Source organism: Astatotilapia calliptera, chromosome 7 (genome assembly GCF_964374335.1).
Source record: "Astatotilapia calliptera chromosome 7, fAstCal68.1, whole genome shotgun sequence".
Taxonomy (NCBI): Eukaryota; Metazoa; Chordata; class Actinopteri; order Cichliformes; family Cichlidae; genus Astatotilapia; species Astatotilapia calliptera.
This window is the reverse complement of record NC_137428.1, coordinates 65299142-65313639: the sequence shown is the minus strand read 5'-3', so window position 1 is coordinate 65313639 and position 14498 is coordinate 65299142. Positions and strand designations below refer to the sequence as shown.

Below are 14498 nucleotides of genomic sequence, written 5' to 3'. Positions count from 1 at the left end.
ATGTCTAACATTTAAAAATAATAATAATAATAATCGAAAAGTAGCTCTGCAGATTTATAGGTGGAGCTACATTAGCTTTAGATTTTTGGACGTGTTTGGACAGACTATTAAATCACTTGTACTTTTGTTTCCATTGAAAGTGAAAGTTACAGATGTGGAACGAAGATGGCCGAGAGCTGTGAAGTACTACATTCCTTCTCCTGCTCCATATGCCTGGATGTTTTGAAGAATCCCGTGACTCTTCACTGTGGCCACAGCTACTGTATGGACTGTATAAATGGCTGCTTCGACCAGGAGGATCAGAGTGGTATTTACAGCTGCCCACAGTGCAGACACACTTTCAACCCAAGACCCGTCCTCAAGAAAAACACAGTGCTGGTTGATTTGATGGTAAAAATGTCTGTGAGAGCACAATCCAACATGCGAGTAAAGGATGAAGCTGGACCAGGGGATGTGGAGTGTGATTTCTGCACTGTGAGGAAGCTGAAAGCTGTTAAGTCTTGCCTGGTATGTCTGGCATCTTACTGTGCCACTCACTTGCAACCTCACTATAAGTCTGCTGCGTTTAAGAGGCACAAGTTGGTCGAAGTGTCAGCTTCCATACAAGAGAAGATCTGCTCCAAGCACGACAAGCTACTCGAAGTCTACTGTCGCAGTGATGGGCAGTGCGTTTGTCTCCTTTGTGTGATGGACGAACATAAAGGCCATGACACTGTCTCGGCTGCAGCAGAGAGAAAAGATAAGCAGGTAATAATATAGTTGTAGACTTCCAACCATCATCCATGCTGTTGTGAATTTCAATTTAAAGTTACTGCTAGAGCTTCTGTTATAGCAGTCATAGGGTTTTAAGGGATTTTTTATATTCAGCTGTATTTCTGTAATTTAAACTTTGATTATTTTGTAATGATGGCTTTTAGAAACAACTTGGAAAGAAGAAACAAATAATCCAGCAAGGCATTCAAGAAAAAGAGAAGCAGCTCCGGCAACTAAGACAGAAAACTAAAGGACTGAAGGTGAAGTTTTGAATCTGTGTTATGTAAAGTTTTCCTTAAAAATCTGTTTCTGCAAAGTAACCAGCATTGTTCCTTTATGTCCTCTTGTCCTATTCTCGTGAAGGTTTTTTGTTACCTCAAAGGAAAAAAAGTGTAATCAAGAATAAATTTGCCACTTCCAAAACGTCATGTAAATTCTTAACAAGATAAAATTATGAAGTTGTCTAGAAATTAAATAAAATTAATTAAATTAAGCCCTTAAACCAACAACTGTGAGATGTTAAATGGAATTTTTTACTGCTCAGGCTTCAAGTGATGCAGCAGTTGCTCAAAATGAGAAAGCCTATGCTGAGATTGTTCTGAAGGCAGACAAAAGGCGCTATGCCGTGAACGATCTGATCAGAGATCAGGAGAAGGCCGCGTTGAGTCGCGCTGGGGAGCTTGTGGATCGGCTGGAGAAGGAAATCAGTGAGCTGAGGAAGCGAGAGGACCAACTGAAGCAGCTGTCGCTCACTGAAGATCACATTAATTTCCTGCAGGTGCGCAAACAGTCAAATACGTGGATCATATTGTGTGCAGGGCAGCAGTTAATGATGTGTTTATTGTTTTGCATGTTTACAGCACTGCCAGACCATTTTTGACTGTACAGAACCTGATCTGTCTTCTGATGTGAACATCCAACTGCACACACCTTTCGACTTTGTCACAAAAGCTATTTCTGACTTGAGAGACAAAATGGAAAGCGTGGCCAAGAGCATTGCACAAATATCTGAGACAAGTAAGATGAGAAGTTAGCTAAAATAATGCTTAGTAAAATCATGCTAATCATTTTTAATTAAATAGAACAGGAAGTGCTACTTTCAATAATATCATGTTTTGTACTTTTAGTTGAAGTTGATCCTGATCCCAAGACAAGAGAGGAGTTTTCTATGTGTGAGTCATTTGTTTAGTGTACATATTTTTATTCAGTTTCTGTGCTTTCCGTTACTTTGATTTCACTGAGTTAATATTTCCTGACATTGTACTTTTCAGATTCCTGCTGCATAACATTGGATCCCAACACAGCATTTGAAAACCTGTTGCTCTCTGATGGAAACACCAAAGTAACCTGGGCTAAAAAAACCCAGAGGTACCCTTACCACCCAGATAGATTTACCAAATATGATCAAGTGTTGTGCACTGAGGGTTTATCTGGTGTTTGCTACTGGGAGGTTGAATGGAAAGGGCCACGGGTTGAGATAGCCCTGTGCTATAAAGGAACAGAGCTGGAAGAAAGTGGCTTCGGCTACACCGACCAGTCCTGGTGCATTTCTCTTTCTAGTTCCTGTTGCGCTTTTTGGCACAATGAAGTCAAAACTAGAATACCCGTCCCCTGTTCCTCTACAGTGGGAGTGTATTTGAACCACAAGGGAGGGAGCCTGTCCTTCTACAGCGTGTCTGATTCTGGTCAAATGGTGCTCGTTCACAGAGTTCAGACCACATTCTCCCAGCCTCTGTACCCTGGGTTCATGGTCTCCAGAGGAGCCTCAGTTAGGATAATCACACCAGAGTAAAGCGACATCAGAAGCACCAGAATTACATCAGGTGTATCAGTACATGTTTATCACTATTCACAAAGTACTCTTAAGTATAATAATACAGTCTGTTGACTTTTGCTCATTATAGCTAAAGCATCCTTGTTTAAAATATTTTTGTTTGTGAGGCTAAAGACATTAGGCTAACATTTACTGAACTGAATTTATTTGGCAAGTGTGTTTGTGCACAGAGGTCTGTTGTGTGTATACAGTGTTCAAGAGGGTGCAGTTACATAAACATGCACTAATATATTCATAGAGAAAATCCTCTACAGAAATGTCAATGCTGAGAATTCTTAAACCATTATGTGACTGTTTAATTATGTCGATAAAAGTGGAATTCTTCTTCTCAAAAGACTCATTTCTAAGTGTAATCTTGCAAATACAGATCCATAGAACTGCATTTTAAGACGCTGTTATTATTATTTTTATGGTGCACGGTGGTTAGCACTGTTGCCTTATAGCAAGAAGATCCCAAGTTTGATTCCACCATCTGGCCAGGACCTTTTTGTGTGGAGTTGTCATGTTCTCTGGGTACTCTTGCTTTCTCCCACAGTCCAAAGACAGGCAATTAGAGGGGTTTAGGTTAATCGGTAATTCTAAATTACCCATAAGGGTGACTGCGAATGGTTGCCTGTCTGGCGACCCGTCCACCTCTCACCATATGATAGCTGGGATAGGTTCCAGCCTATCCCAACTACCATAGAGGATTTTATTTGTATTAGAGATGGACCGATCCGATATTACGTATCGGTATCGGTCCGATACTGACCTAAATTACTGGATCGGATATCGGAGAAAAATAAAAAATGTAATCCGATCCATTAAATATCACGAAAGCACCTCGCAAAACTTGCAACACGCCGTAACTCACCTCAGAACGTTAGCAGTCGGAGCAGTATGCATCACGTGATAGAGCGGCTGTGGCATGCCGGACCTGTCGGTGGTCTGGATAGCATGTGGAGCTTCGCTAGCAACCTGGCATTTCATCTCCGACAAAGTTATCCCCGAGAGAAGTAAAGCAAGTGTGTAAGTCCATCTCTGAATGTTTGTAAAGCATTCCCACGTTAAGCTTAACAAGTGACTGCCTCTCGCTCTCCGGCTGCTACTTCAATCGTGAAACTGCTTAAATGATCAGCTGATCGGCTTTTCTGTCGCGAGTCCGTCTGTCTTGTTTGTTTTTGGTCCACTTTGCACCAGAAAGAGCAAACCAGCGGCTGAACAACAGCAGCACGTTTAAGCTTGATCAGCTATTGTTAGAATGTATTTATTATTACTTTCTACACCAGGATCTTTTTCTACCTAGCTGACGCTGGTAACTGTGCAGGGGCGGATCTAGCAAAGTTTAGCCAGGGGGGCCGATAGGGCATTAACAGGGAAAAGGGGGCACAAAGACATACTTTTCTTTCTTATTCTCATTTAAAATGTCGAGCTTTTAATAAATAATTATCTGACACCCAAAGTTTTAATTTGATGTAAAATGAATAGAAGTCAATTACTGTATATAGTGACTATTAAGTCTAATAATATTAGTACTATAGCTTACTAGGGTATATATTATATACCCTAGTAAGCTATAGTACTTTTTACTTTGGGAAGGTACCATCTGTGCAGTCTGCAATTTTGTTGAAGAAAGATGTTGAATCTATTTAATATTTCTTGAAAAATAATTGATTTCTGTGCATTTTTTTTCACACTGCATCAAATTAAGGTTGATTACGTCGATTAAGCATCATGAGGTGGCGCGTGAGGGGTGGTTCCTTATTTTTTATTTATTTATGTTTGTTGTTGCTGGGAGTTGGAACCCTATTAGTTAGGTTGCTTAATATTTACGCTAAGTACTCTTTAAAATACCAGAATAGGGAGGATGGTGTAGGTCTAAGTTTATTAGATTGATCAGTATTGCTGAACTATGAAATATTTTTTTTGTATACAGGTATAACAGAATAGCTTTAGTGTAGTTGTTGTTTTAAACTTGAGTATGAACTTGCAGACTTGCAAAATGCAGCAAGATATTTAAAAAACAGTTTTGTTGATTAAAAAACACTATATCGGATTCTAGTGATGGGACGTTCTGTATCGAGGCTTCGGAGCGTGTGTCGAGTAATGGAGGGGGCGTTTCCGCGAAGCGCGTATCGAGGCTTGCTTCATTTATGGGAGGAGCTGAAAATGATGACGTCCGAAGCCTCGCTGCCCGGCTGTACCACGTGACTGGTTCATGAAGCGGTTCGAACTTTGCCGCAAATAATCATTTTCCATACTGCCATCACTACAATATACATGTTTTACACACTCCTTTTGTTGTTGACATTTACAGGCTGTGTGCAAAATGCCACACTCTTCAAATTCATGCCAGCTATTATTTTTACGTCCAGTAGGTGTCCTGCTAGAGCAAATGAAGCTTCATGAAGCTTCGCGTTGGGGTGAACCAATTGGATGAAAAGCTCCAGTGCTTCATGGGGCTTCATCTGCCCATCACTATTGGATTCATATCGGTATCGGCAGATATCCAAATTTATGATATCGGTATCGGACATAAAAAAGTGGTATCGTGCCATCTCTAATTTGTATATTATTTAACCTCTTAGGACCTGGCGTCCACATATGTGGACATCACATTGCAAATTCAAATTTTATTTGTCACACACACACAACCATACACAGTATGACATGGGGGTGAAATGCTTGCTGTACAATGCCCGACCATTAAATGACAGAAGAAAAGCTTTACAATATTTACAATTTACAGTTTACTTCTGTCACCGGCTGAAAGCAGGGACTCAAGCGCAGAGCAGGTTGATGTCTCAGAACACGATTTATTTACACACCCGTGCAATAATATATACAGTGACGGGAAATTCAGGGTTCCAGGGGATTAGGGGAAGGCTCTCTCTCTCTCACGCTCGCTCACGTCCTCACACACGTTCGTACCGCGGGGAGGTCACAGGTCCGGGAAGATAAGCTGGAACAGGGAAAGGGAGAAATCACTCACAAATCACGAAGGCAGGGCGTAAAGGTATAAGACCACGGGAGCTGGAAAGGTAGACTGACGTCAGTAGCGCAATCATCCCGCGATGAGAGGATCTGTGACCCAGCCTCAAATAGAAGACGGATAATCAGCTGATCGCCAACAGCTGTGAGAGCCAAGGGCGGGAGCCAGCTGTGAGCTCCGCAGGCAGAGAGATAGGGGGAGAAAGAGAAAAAGAAAAAAACACAAGTGTAGCCTTGTGAGGCCGGCTGGGCAGGCACGGGGACCATGACAACTACAGAATTTACAAATTAATTAACATTTGGGTTATTTAGACCAAAATACTCAATTTTGCTTTACAAGGGCCTGATATCCACTTACAAGGACATTATACTGCTACTGTTCTATCAAAATTTTAAATGAATATGCTCATATGTGGCTCTTATTTTTCTTAAAAACAAAAATAAAGTAAAAAAAAAATCTGGTAATTCTTTGTTTTTACATTCATCGGGCCGAATATGTCCAAATATCAAAGAGAAACTAAAAATGCATGCCGTGGAAGAGTTCGGGTCTTAGGAGGTTAATGTTACAAACTCAAAAGTGAAACCAAATTCTGCCAACATAAGAACCAAAATAACAAAAAGGAAATAAACTTATTTAATTGCTTTAAAAAAGGTTTTGCAGCTCACTAAATCATGTATATCTACTAGCGCCCTGTGGTTTGGCCAGAACGTGAAGAATAAACTCTAACTTAGCAAATTACTTTTTTCAAAATAGCCAAAAGGAAAGCAGGGGTTGTTTTACTGACCTGTATCAAAATGGCATTTTTTTCTGAAAGAGAAATAGCTTTGAATCTAGGTAACAGGTCATGACTGCATTTGATGAAAGGCTGATACTTTCACACAAATACTTTCACTTACTTCCAGTTAATGCAGTTATTCTTTAAATCAGAATAGCGGGCATTTATTGTGCTGTCAATGAGGTCTTGAGTGCCCTCCCACTAGGAACAAGCTGCCTTTAAGCCACTCCTTCCTCAGAGAAATAGAAAGTAACTTCTCTTGTGGAGGAAGAAAATGGCTCACGCTGTGGACCTATTTGACTGCTCCGTATGTTTGGGATTATTGGAGGATCCAGTGACTACTACTTGTGGACACAGCTACTGTATGAAATGTATCAATACTTTCTGGGATACAAAACATGACAGTAAAGAAACTTACAGCTGCCCTCAGTGCAGGCAGACTTTTAACAGAAGGCCTGTTTTGAAGAGGAACACCATTCTGGCTAACTTGTTAGAGGAACATAAGAAAACAACCAGACAAGGAGCTGCTCCTACCGTAGCTTCTGATGATAACATCTATGCTGCACCTGGGGATGTGCAGTGCGACCTTTGCACAGGGAGGAAACGCAAAGCTCACATGTTTTGTCAGGTGTGTTTAGCCTCTTACTGTGAGACTCACCTGGAACCTCATTTTCAGGTGCCACCGCTACAAAAGCACAAACTAGTAAAAGCTTCTACGAGGATCAAAGAAAGCATCTGCAGTCGTCATGACAAACTTCAGGAGCTTTACTGCCGCACCGATCGGCAGTTCCTGTGCCTCATGTGTGCGGTGGATGAACACAAAGGCCATAACACTATATCCGTCACAGAAGAAAAGCAAGAGATGCAGGTTAGTCAGTTTAGTCCCATGTTGTAAACATTTGTTGCACGGCATTTATGAGGTCCTGAAAAGTTTCTGCATTTGTTTAACAGAGGCACCTGGAAAAGACCAAATGGGTAATCACAGACAGAGTGCTGGCTTCAGAGGCCAAAATGGAAAAGCTGATGGAAGCTGCAGGCTCTATAAGAGTGAGTGTTATCCCCAAACATAAATATGCATTTGTTTGGTTCAGCAAAGGATTTTTTTGTGTTTTTAAATACATAATAAGTAATAAGTTTTATATCATTTTGAGTGGAAAAAGTATGTAAACCTTAAAAATTAGCAGTGCAGCTAAGGGGGGGGGAAATCATTTGTTTTCAGCCAGTGCGATGACAGCTGTGAGTCGGTGCTCTGTTGACATTATTTCAAAAGGTTAGTGGAACTGTTAGAGTAATACAAGATTCATGTTTGGGACTCAGTGGCAGGGGTGAACAAACCTGGCTTAGAATCAATCATTCATTTAATGTAAAAAAACAAAACAACAAACAGTATTTAAAATTAATAGGAGTATTAACTACTACGTGTCCTAAGCCAAGATGCTGAGCACCAAATTGGTGTGAGAGTTTACAAGTCAGCAATTCAGTCAGTGATTGAGTGTGACTTGTTTAGTTGGCTTGGATCACTATTGTAACAGTCATAGCAGGCAAATAGTACATTTTTCCTACAGGACGCTGCCTGGGAGGTGTGTGATGACTTTGAGCGGGTCTGTGAGGAACGTATCCTGCTGTACACCCACTTCCTGAGGAAGAAGTGCTCTGAGATGAGAGAGAAAGTTGGAGAGGCTGAGAAAGCTGGAGTGGACTGGACCGAACACCACCTCGGGCAGCTGAAGCGTGAAGTGTCTGAGTTAAGGAGGAGAGAGAGTAAAATCTGTCAGCTTTCACAAACAGAGGATCCCATTCAGTTTCTTCAGGTTATGGCTGCTTTTTGATACTTTAGGCTTATGTCTCATTTTGTATCCAGTTTGTGAGGTTAAATATTAATATTAATGTTTCCCTGTGCAGGGCTTCCAAACCCTGGGTGACCTCCCTGTGCTCACAGACTCACACAGAGAGCTTGACAACTTGACAAAGTTCGTCACTGCACAAAAGAATAAAATGAAAAAGATGAGCGACGAAGAAAAAAGGGATCTGACGGATTATTCTGGAAAAATCATCAGTAAGTGTGATCATCTGGGATCATTTGAGATTTTTAAACATCATAACTGTGGTCTCATGTTATTTACTTAAAAACTATGCTTTTTGTGTTTTTCCTTACAAGTGTCAAGAAGGACAAGGCCGCAGGAGGGACGGACAAGGACAGAACTTGTGATGAAATATAAGAGTAAGCATGATGTTAATGACTACAGACATATTTGAGAGCTTAAGCGAGTCCTTCGTAATCAATGAGTTTTTCATTTTCCCTGCAGACTCCAAAATCGAGGTGGATCCTGACACTGTAGCAGCTTGTCTTTACCTCTCTGATACAAAGAAAGAGATATCATGGTGTGACAAGGACCAGGCTCATCCAGATCACCCTGACAGATTCACATACTTTTACCAGGCTTTGTGTAAAAAGGGCCTCAGAGGAAACCACTACTGGGAGGTGGAGTGGGATGGTGGCATAGTTGAGGTGGCTGTGTCGTACAGAGGGATAGATAGAAAGGGTTCAGGGAAAGATTGCTGTTTTGGCCACAATGCTCTGTCCTGGAAATTAATCTGCTCTCCTTCTGGTTGCACATTCTGGCACAATAATCTTCACAAAGGTCAAATTCCTCCGGCTGTCTCCCACAAAGTAGGGGTACACCTTAATTATGAAGAGGGAACGCTGGCTTTTTACAGCGTATCTGGAGTTGAAAGTTTGACACTGCTGCACCAAATCCAGACAACCTTCACCGAGCCCCTCTATCCCGGGTTTTCTGTGGATCTTGGTGCAACACTGAAAATAAGCAACATCTAGCTGGCACGGCTGGCAGCCTTAAGCCAATTTCCCTCGGGATGAATAAAGTGTGATCAATCAATCAATTTTGTGACCGGTTGTGAGTTAGATTTCCTGTTCATGAAGTTCATCCAAAAACAAACTTTTTCAAACTTGTGTTTATTGATCAGATCACTCTAAGTTATTGATAAGGCAGATGTTATTTCGAGGGAAAATAAAACACAATTAAGTGCAATAGCATCAAATAAAAATGACCTTTGACTTCTGACAGCCGTTGGTTACAGCAATGCTGACATTAACCTGCTTGTGACGATTGCCTAATGAGAAATAAAGATATCAGTTTAAAATTGTTGACATTTTTAATTCCCTCTCAATGATTACTCACACAGTGACCGCACACACTGATCATCCCAAAGTAAAGATTGAGAGAAAATGAAATCCATGAAGGATACCAAAACACTGAACATGCTAATGACATCATTGAAAGCAGCATCAGTTTCATGTGATGTATTTGTAGAATAATTATATTTTTAAAAGAGTTTTTACATGAAAATGTGTTTCTATTTTTTACTTCATGTTGTGTCTCCAGTTGTGTGTGAACGTTCGATTAGTTCACAGAGTACAAACAATTCAGCCTCCACGTGCTGAAATAAACCTAAAAGAAAATCAAGTGTGTCAGGTGGCTGGATGGGGAAAAACTGAAACTGATGGCGAACCTGTTGATGAGCCGACGGTGGTGGACGTGTCTGCCATTGAACCAAAGGTCTGTAAGAAACACTGGCCTGGTCTTCCTGCCGGTGTTTCCTGTGCAGGTGGATATGGAACAACCAAAGGATTCTGTCAGGTATGTTTTCTGTGATTTCAGTGGAAACTTGTGTTCTGTTGACAAATGTATAAAAAAAAAAGAAGAATATAATCTGACATATTAAAATCCTCACAGGGTGAGGTAATACCAGGATGCTCTGTAGAATCTTGACCACTTTGTCATGGGAATTGATCCGCTGCTGACCGCAAGGCACTGCAGTGGAGACGTTTGACTTCAGATGTTTGGTGTAAAACCAAAGCTCTCAGGAGAATTCTCGAATACTGTAACTCTACATGAGTACAGTAATGGAGTATTTTTACTTTGTCGCATCATTGATTAACATAATTCAACGTTTTAACATAATTTATTTTAAAAGAATTTTGTCTGTGTGCGTGATGCTGTGCAAAGCGTCCTGCATTAGAAACAATGGAAAACTATCCACGTCTCTCATTTTCAGCGTCTCGTTTGATTTTTGATGCAGTACGCTCATTTGGCCACACAGCGGCGCTGCTGACTTGTTAAATAGCTCAGCAGAAACATTTCAAATTTTATTCAGCATTCGTTTCGTGTCTTATTATGAAAACGCCTCATGCGTGACCTCATCAGAAGCTCAAATGCTATTACGGCAGCCATAAGTGACGCCCATATCAGGAGCGACCAGTTTCTGGTCAGGCTCTGGTGTGCTGGATTCAAAAGCCAGCCAGCCCTCATAGAACCCCATGTTAAAAAGTTCAGTTTCTCAGCATCAAGCTAAAGTAAGGGTTTTGTTCTGAATCAACATTAACGTTTAAGAGATGGATGGACTAAAAAATATGGACCATGGAAGAAAATTGAGAACAGTTAAAACATTTATTTTATCTTAAAATATCTGAATAACTGGAGCTGCTTTTATTTGCACTCATTTATCAAAAAAGAGGAAACACATTAGCAGAGGAAAAGTCATTTTCAAAGCATTTTAAACAATGAAAAGTCCTTGTGAAATCTGAGGTAACATACAACTAAACCATCGGAAAATTAAATTGATGACTGCTCACTATACGGCTGAATGTATGAAATGCTTCAATGATAAATTAAAAAAAAAAGACAGAATTTATGAACTCAAGGATAATCATACATATAACAATTACAGCTGTAACCATTAGTACACACATCAAGTTCAAATGATGTCCATTTCAAAGTAATTGCTGGAAAGGACATTGTCGAACCCGGTACAAAATTCAGGATAAGAACTGTAAGTAAATGGCACTTCAAGGGTAGCTCCACAGGTATGAGCAACAGGCCTTCTGTTGAGCCCAGTTTCAGCATTAAAGCACACACAAATTTTGTCAACACAGATCACAGAAGATCCTGTGCAGAAGTGCAGGATTTTTTCAGCTTTGGTTCATCAGTGTTTTTGACATAACGCTGAAGATGGTTAAAGGTTGTCTGTTCTCCCTGAGACAGTATCAATTTTGTTGTTTCAAATAGCTGCACTACTCTTTTGCCTGTGGCCTTCTTTGTCTCATACAGAGACAACACACTTTCCTTGTCTGACAGTTTCAGCTGCAGACGTGCCATGGGTGTGGAGAAGCAATCCATTATATACTTTGGCTCTTGGAGAATGGCCTTATGAGCCATTGTTTCAATGGCAGGATGCATGTTGTTCTTAGGTGATGGGAAGTGGGAACCCATCCTTGTAGAAAAGGTGAAGCAGGTCCTCTTCATCATTTTCATCCAATGTGCCTTTTAGAACTTTATCAACAGCTGATCTCTCAACAGGAGGGAGATAGTTGAGAAACGATGTACGGTAATCAGAATGTCTACATCAACTGATGCCTTTTGACAGCCTCACAGGAAAGACACCATGATCTAGTAAGCCTTTTTACCCATATCTGCCCAACTGCTTGCCTTTTAGCCTCACAAAAGTCTGGCCTCAGCCTTGGAACTCGTTCAGTTTCACCTTCACACTGTTCCAAAAATTGCTCCCAAAATGCAGTGTAAACCTCCCTTGACACCCCAGCGTCATCAACAGCATTTTCATTTACAAAGTTCAACTTTAAAGTCACATTCATTATGCTACTGTCCATAAATACAGTCAAAAGATCATCAACAACCTTTATCCTGCCAATTGATACACGTAGGGGGCTCTGTGGATCTCCTGAATTTGATGGGGAAAGTTGGTTGCTTGAATCTAAAGGCAAACCTTGTGCGATGATATTCAGTCCATGGTCCTGGGTACAAGAAAAAACATGCACTTTCCATAAGAAATGTAAATGAATTATACAGATTCTAAAATATCAATGTTCTGAATATGTTTGAAATTTATTTGTGCAAGTACTGCAGTAATTGACAGCAGACACATTAACCCTTCAAGTTCATGAGACTCTTCTTCAATCTTTTACCTTAGCCTATTAAAAATCATGAATGTTCTTAAAAAGTCTACAAAATATGTCAATAGATTTTAAGACATTGAAAAAAGATACACCTCTTTATTTTCAGCCTACATGTCTCACTTACAAGAGTAAAAGGATGTATTACAGTGGCGTCCACGTTACCATGGTAACGGCACAGCCAGATAACTTTATGAAATTTCAAAACATATGTGCACTTAACCAGTTATGTTAATTAACCTGAACATATTTACAAGAGTTAACATTAAAGGCTTGCATATACAACAAGTGTTTTTCAACAAGTTACTCGCCTTCTCAACCCCGGTGTTTTATGCTGTCTTGTTCTTTGACTTACGGAATTTTATACGTACTTTGTCTTGATGCATGTGTATGATGTCCTCTTGTGGGACCTCTCTTGACCGCAGGAAATGTTCTAAATCCTCCTCCATTTCTGCTCCGTACCGTACCGCACCCTTCAACAGAACCGCCATCAAAAAGTAGCAGGATCTTTTGCGGACGCTCGCAAAACTTTTGCAAGATCCCGAGTAACTTTTGCGAGCGCTCGCAAAAGTTCTTCTCATTTTTTTCTCCCATGTCCCTTGCGGGGCTCCGTACTGTACCATACGAATAATATGACCGACCATACAGAAAACATTTGCTTGGCCTGCTAATGTGACGCCTCGACCAAAAATCCTGGCCACGCCCCCTGCTGTGACATCACGTTCCAAAGAATCAAAGGATCAAAGGCTCAAAGAGCGCTGACGTCAAATTCGCAGCCACGAAAGTCTATAAATACCCCCTCTTCACCGTTGCAAACACAGTTTTACTTGGAACATTTTCAGAAACAGCGAGTTGTGTTTAGCAAACCAGAAACCTTTCAGAAAGGGACTATTTTAAAGTTAAATAATTAAGCACACGTATTTTTCTTTCGACACGTTGCATTAAGCTTTTAAAGAAATGTCACGAGAAATAGTCAATAATTCACAGTCTGACAGAGCGATTCCAGCGGAATCAATCGAACTATGTGGGTTAGTGGAGAGAGAAATATCGGAGCCTAGGGACCTTCAAATGAAAATACAAGAACTCCAGTTGGAGTTAAGCACCCTAAAGCGCGAAAAGAAATATTACAAAAAGAATTACTATCGCTTTAAAAATGAGCGTGAACAAATGAGTACAGATGTGCATGACAGGAATGTCCACTTTAGGGAAAGCATGGTTGAGCTTGAAGAAGTGACTCAACAGTCAGATAACATCCAAGCTCTAATTGTTGCAGAGAATAAAAATTTGCAAGCAGAGGTTAGAACCTTTCGGATGATGCTCCATGAATTTCAGGAAAAGGAAGCATCTCTGCTTGAGCAGAACAGCAACATTGTTGCTGAGTTGTCTCAGATTGAAAGGGAGAGAAATGAACAGAAGAAAGAGAACGCACATCTCAAGGAAGCGTTAGTGAGACTTGAGCACCAAGTGGGAGAAGCTCACCATAAAATATCAAAAAAAGAAGAGATAATAGAAAAACAGAATAGAGAAATAGATCACAAGACTGAACAGATAGTTGAGCTGAAAAAAGAAATCTGTACTCTTCAGCGTCGGGTGAGACAGGCTCTGGATGACAAACAGTCACAGGTGGAATCTCTGGAGGCTAAATTGCAGGAACAGGTTAAAGCCGTTCAAATGATGCACTGTGACTTTCAGGAAAAGGAAGAATATCTCCTTAAGGAGAACAGCAGCATTGCTGCTGAGATAAACAAATTAAAAACAGCGAACACAAATCTCAAGAAACGTTTACAAAATCTTGAGTATCAAGAAAAGACAACAGAAAGTCTGACACTGCAAATATTTTGGCTGAAAGAAAAAGTCAAAGAGCAAAATTTCAAGATTGTTCATAACGAAGATCTCATAGATGAACTTTATGAACATCTTAAAATGAAAAGAGAAATAATTAATAATCTTCAGGATGAGCTGAGAAGGGAGGAGGAAGAAGAAATATTAGCTGCTGTTCACAACATCACTGGTGAACCTCTGCAGCTGGAGAATCTTGCTCCTGAACCCGAGGAGCTTTTTTTTCCTGCCTTGGAACCACCTCCTGATGTGGTCCCGACACAGGAGAATCTTGGTCTTCAACCTGAAGAGCTTGATTGTCCTGTCTCAGAACCATCTCCTGACGTGGCTCCGACTA

The 14498-nt window shown here is 40.6% G+C and overlaps 2 protein-coding genes and 2 long non-coding RNA genes across 4 annotated transcripts; 2 read left to right on the top strand and 2 right to left on the bottom strand.

The window, feature by feature from the left end:
* Window positions 1-146: 146 nt before the first annotated feature.
* LOC113027074 (E3 ubiquitin/ISG15 ligase TRIM25-like) lies at window positions 147-2921 on the top strand. Its single transcript, XM_026176535.2, has 6 exons — window positions 147-747; window positions 918-1013; window positions 1298-1531; window positions 1614-1770; window positions 1881-1925; window positions 2025-2921. The coding sequence occupies exons 1-6, from the start codon at window positions 166-168 to the stop codon at window positions 2543-2545; spliced, it is 1635 nt and encodes a 544-aa protein (XP_026032320.2). The 5' UTR covers window positions 147-165; the 3' UTR covers window positions 2546-2921.
* A 2441-nt stretch (window positions 2922-5362) lies between these two features.
* Window positions 5363-5758, bottom strand: LOC113027490 (uncharacterized). Its single transcript, XR_003273063.2, has 2 exons — window positions 5618-5758; window positions 5363-5528 (listed from the first exon to the last, which is right to left on the bottom strand). It is a non-coding gene; the product is annotated as an uncharacterized LOC113027490 (long non-coding RNA).
* A 768-nt stretch (window positions 5759-6526) lies between these two features.
* LOC113027071 (E3 ubiquitin/ISG15 ligase TRIM25-like) lies at window positions 6527-9495 on the top strand. The gene is made up of 6 exons (XM_026176528.2): window positions 6527-7201; window positions 7285-7380; window positions 7899-8144; window positions 8236-8389; window positions 8492-8554; window positions 8640-9495. The coding sequence occupies exons 1-6, from the start codon at window positions 6608-6610 to the stop codon at window positions 9167-9169; spliced, it is 1683 nt and encodes a 560-aa protein (XP_026032313.2). The 5' UTR covers window positions 6527-6607; the 3' UTR covers window positions 9170-9495.
* A 1293-nt stretch (window positions 9496-10788) lies between these two features.
* LOC145430218 (uncharacterized) lies at window positions 10789-12925 on the bottom strand. Its single transcript, XR_013910684.1, has 2 exons — window positions 12694-12925; window positions 10789-12163 (listed from the first exon to the last, which is right to left on the bottom strand). It is a non-coding gene; the product is annotated as an uncharacterized LOC145430218 (long non-coding RNA).
* Window positions 12926-14498: the final 1573 nt, after the last annotated feature.

What these genes read in the sequence shown, in the direction of transcription:
- LOC113027071 (XM_026176528.2), top strand. Translation starts at nt 6,608, where the DNA reads ATGGCTCACGCTGTGGACCTATTTGACTGCTCCGTATGTTTGGGATTA. An exon ending in ATCCCATTCAGTTTCTTCAG is followed by an intron (nt 8,145 to 8,235) that starts GTTATGGCTGCT and finishes TTCCCTGTGCAG; the next exon opens with GGCTTCCAAACCCTGGGTGA. An exon ending in TTATTCTGGAAAAATCATCA is followed by an intron (nt 8,390 to 8,491) that starts GTAAGTGTGATC and finishes TTTCCTTACAAG; the next exon opens with TGTCAAGAAGGACAAGGCCG.
- LOC113027074 (XM_026176535.2), top strand. Translation starts at nt 166, where the DNA reads ATGGCCGAGAGCTGTGAAGTACTACATTCCTTCTCCTGCTCCATATGC. An exon ending in AGAAAACTAAAGGACTGAAG is followed by an intron (nt 1,014 to 1,297) that starts GTGAAGTTTTGA and finishes TTTACTGCTCAG; the next exon opens with GCTTCAAGTGATGCAGCAGT. An exon ending in AAGAGAGGAGTTTTCTATGT is followed by an intron (nt 1,926 to 2,024) that starts GTGAGTCATTTG and finishes TGTACTTTTCAG; the next exon opens with ATTCCTGCTGCATAACATTG.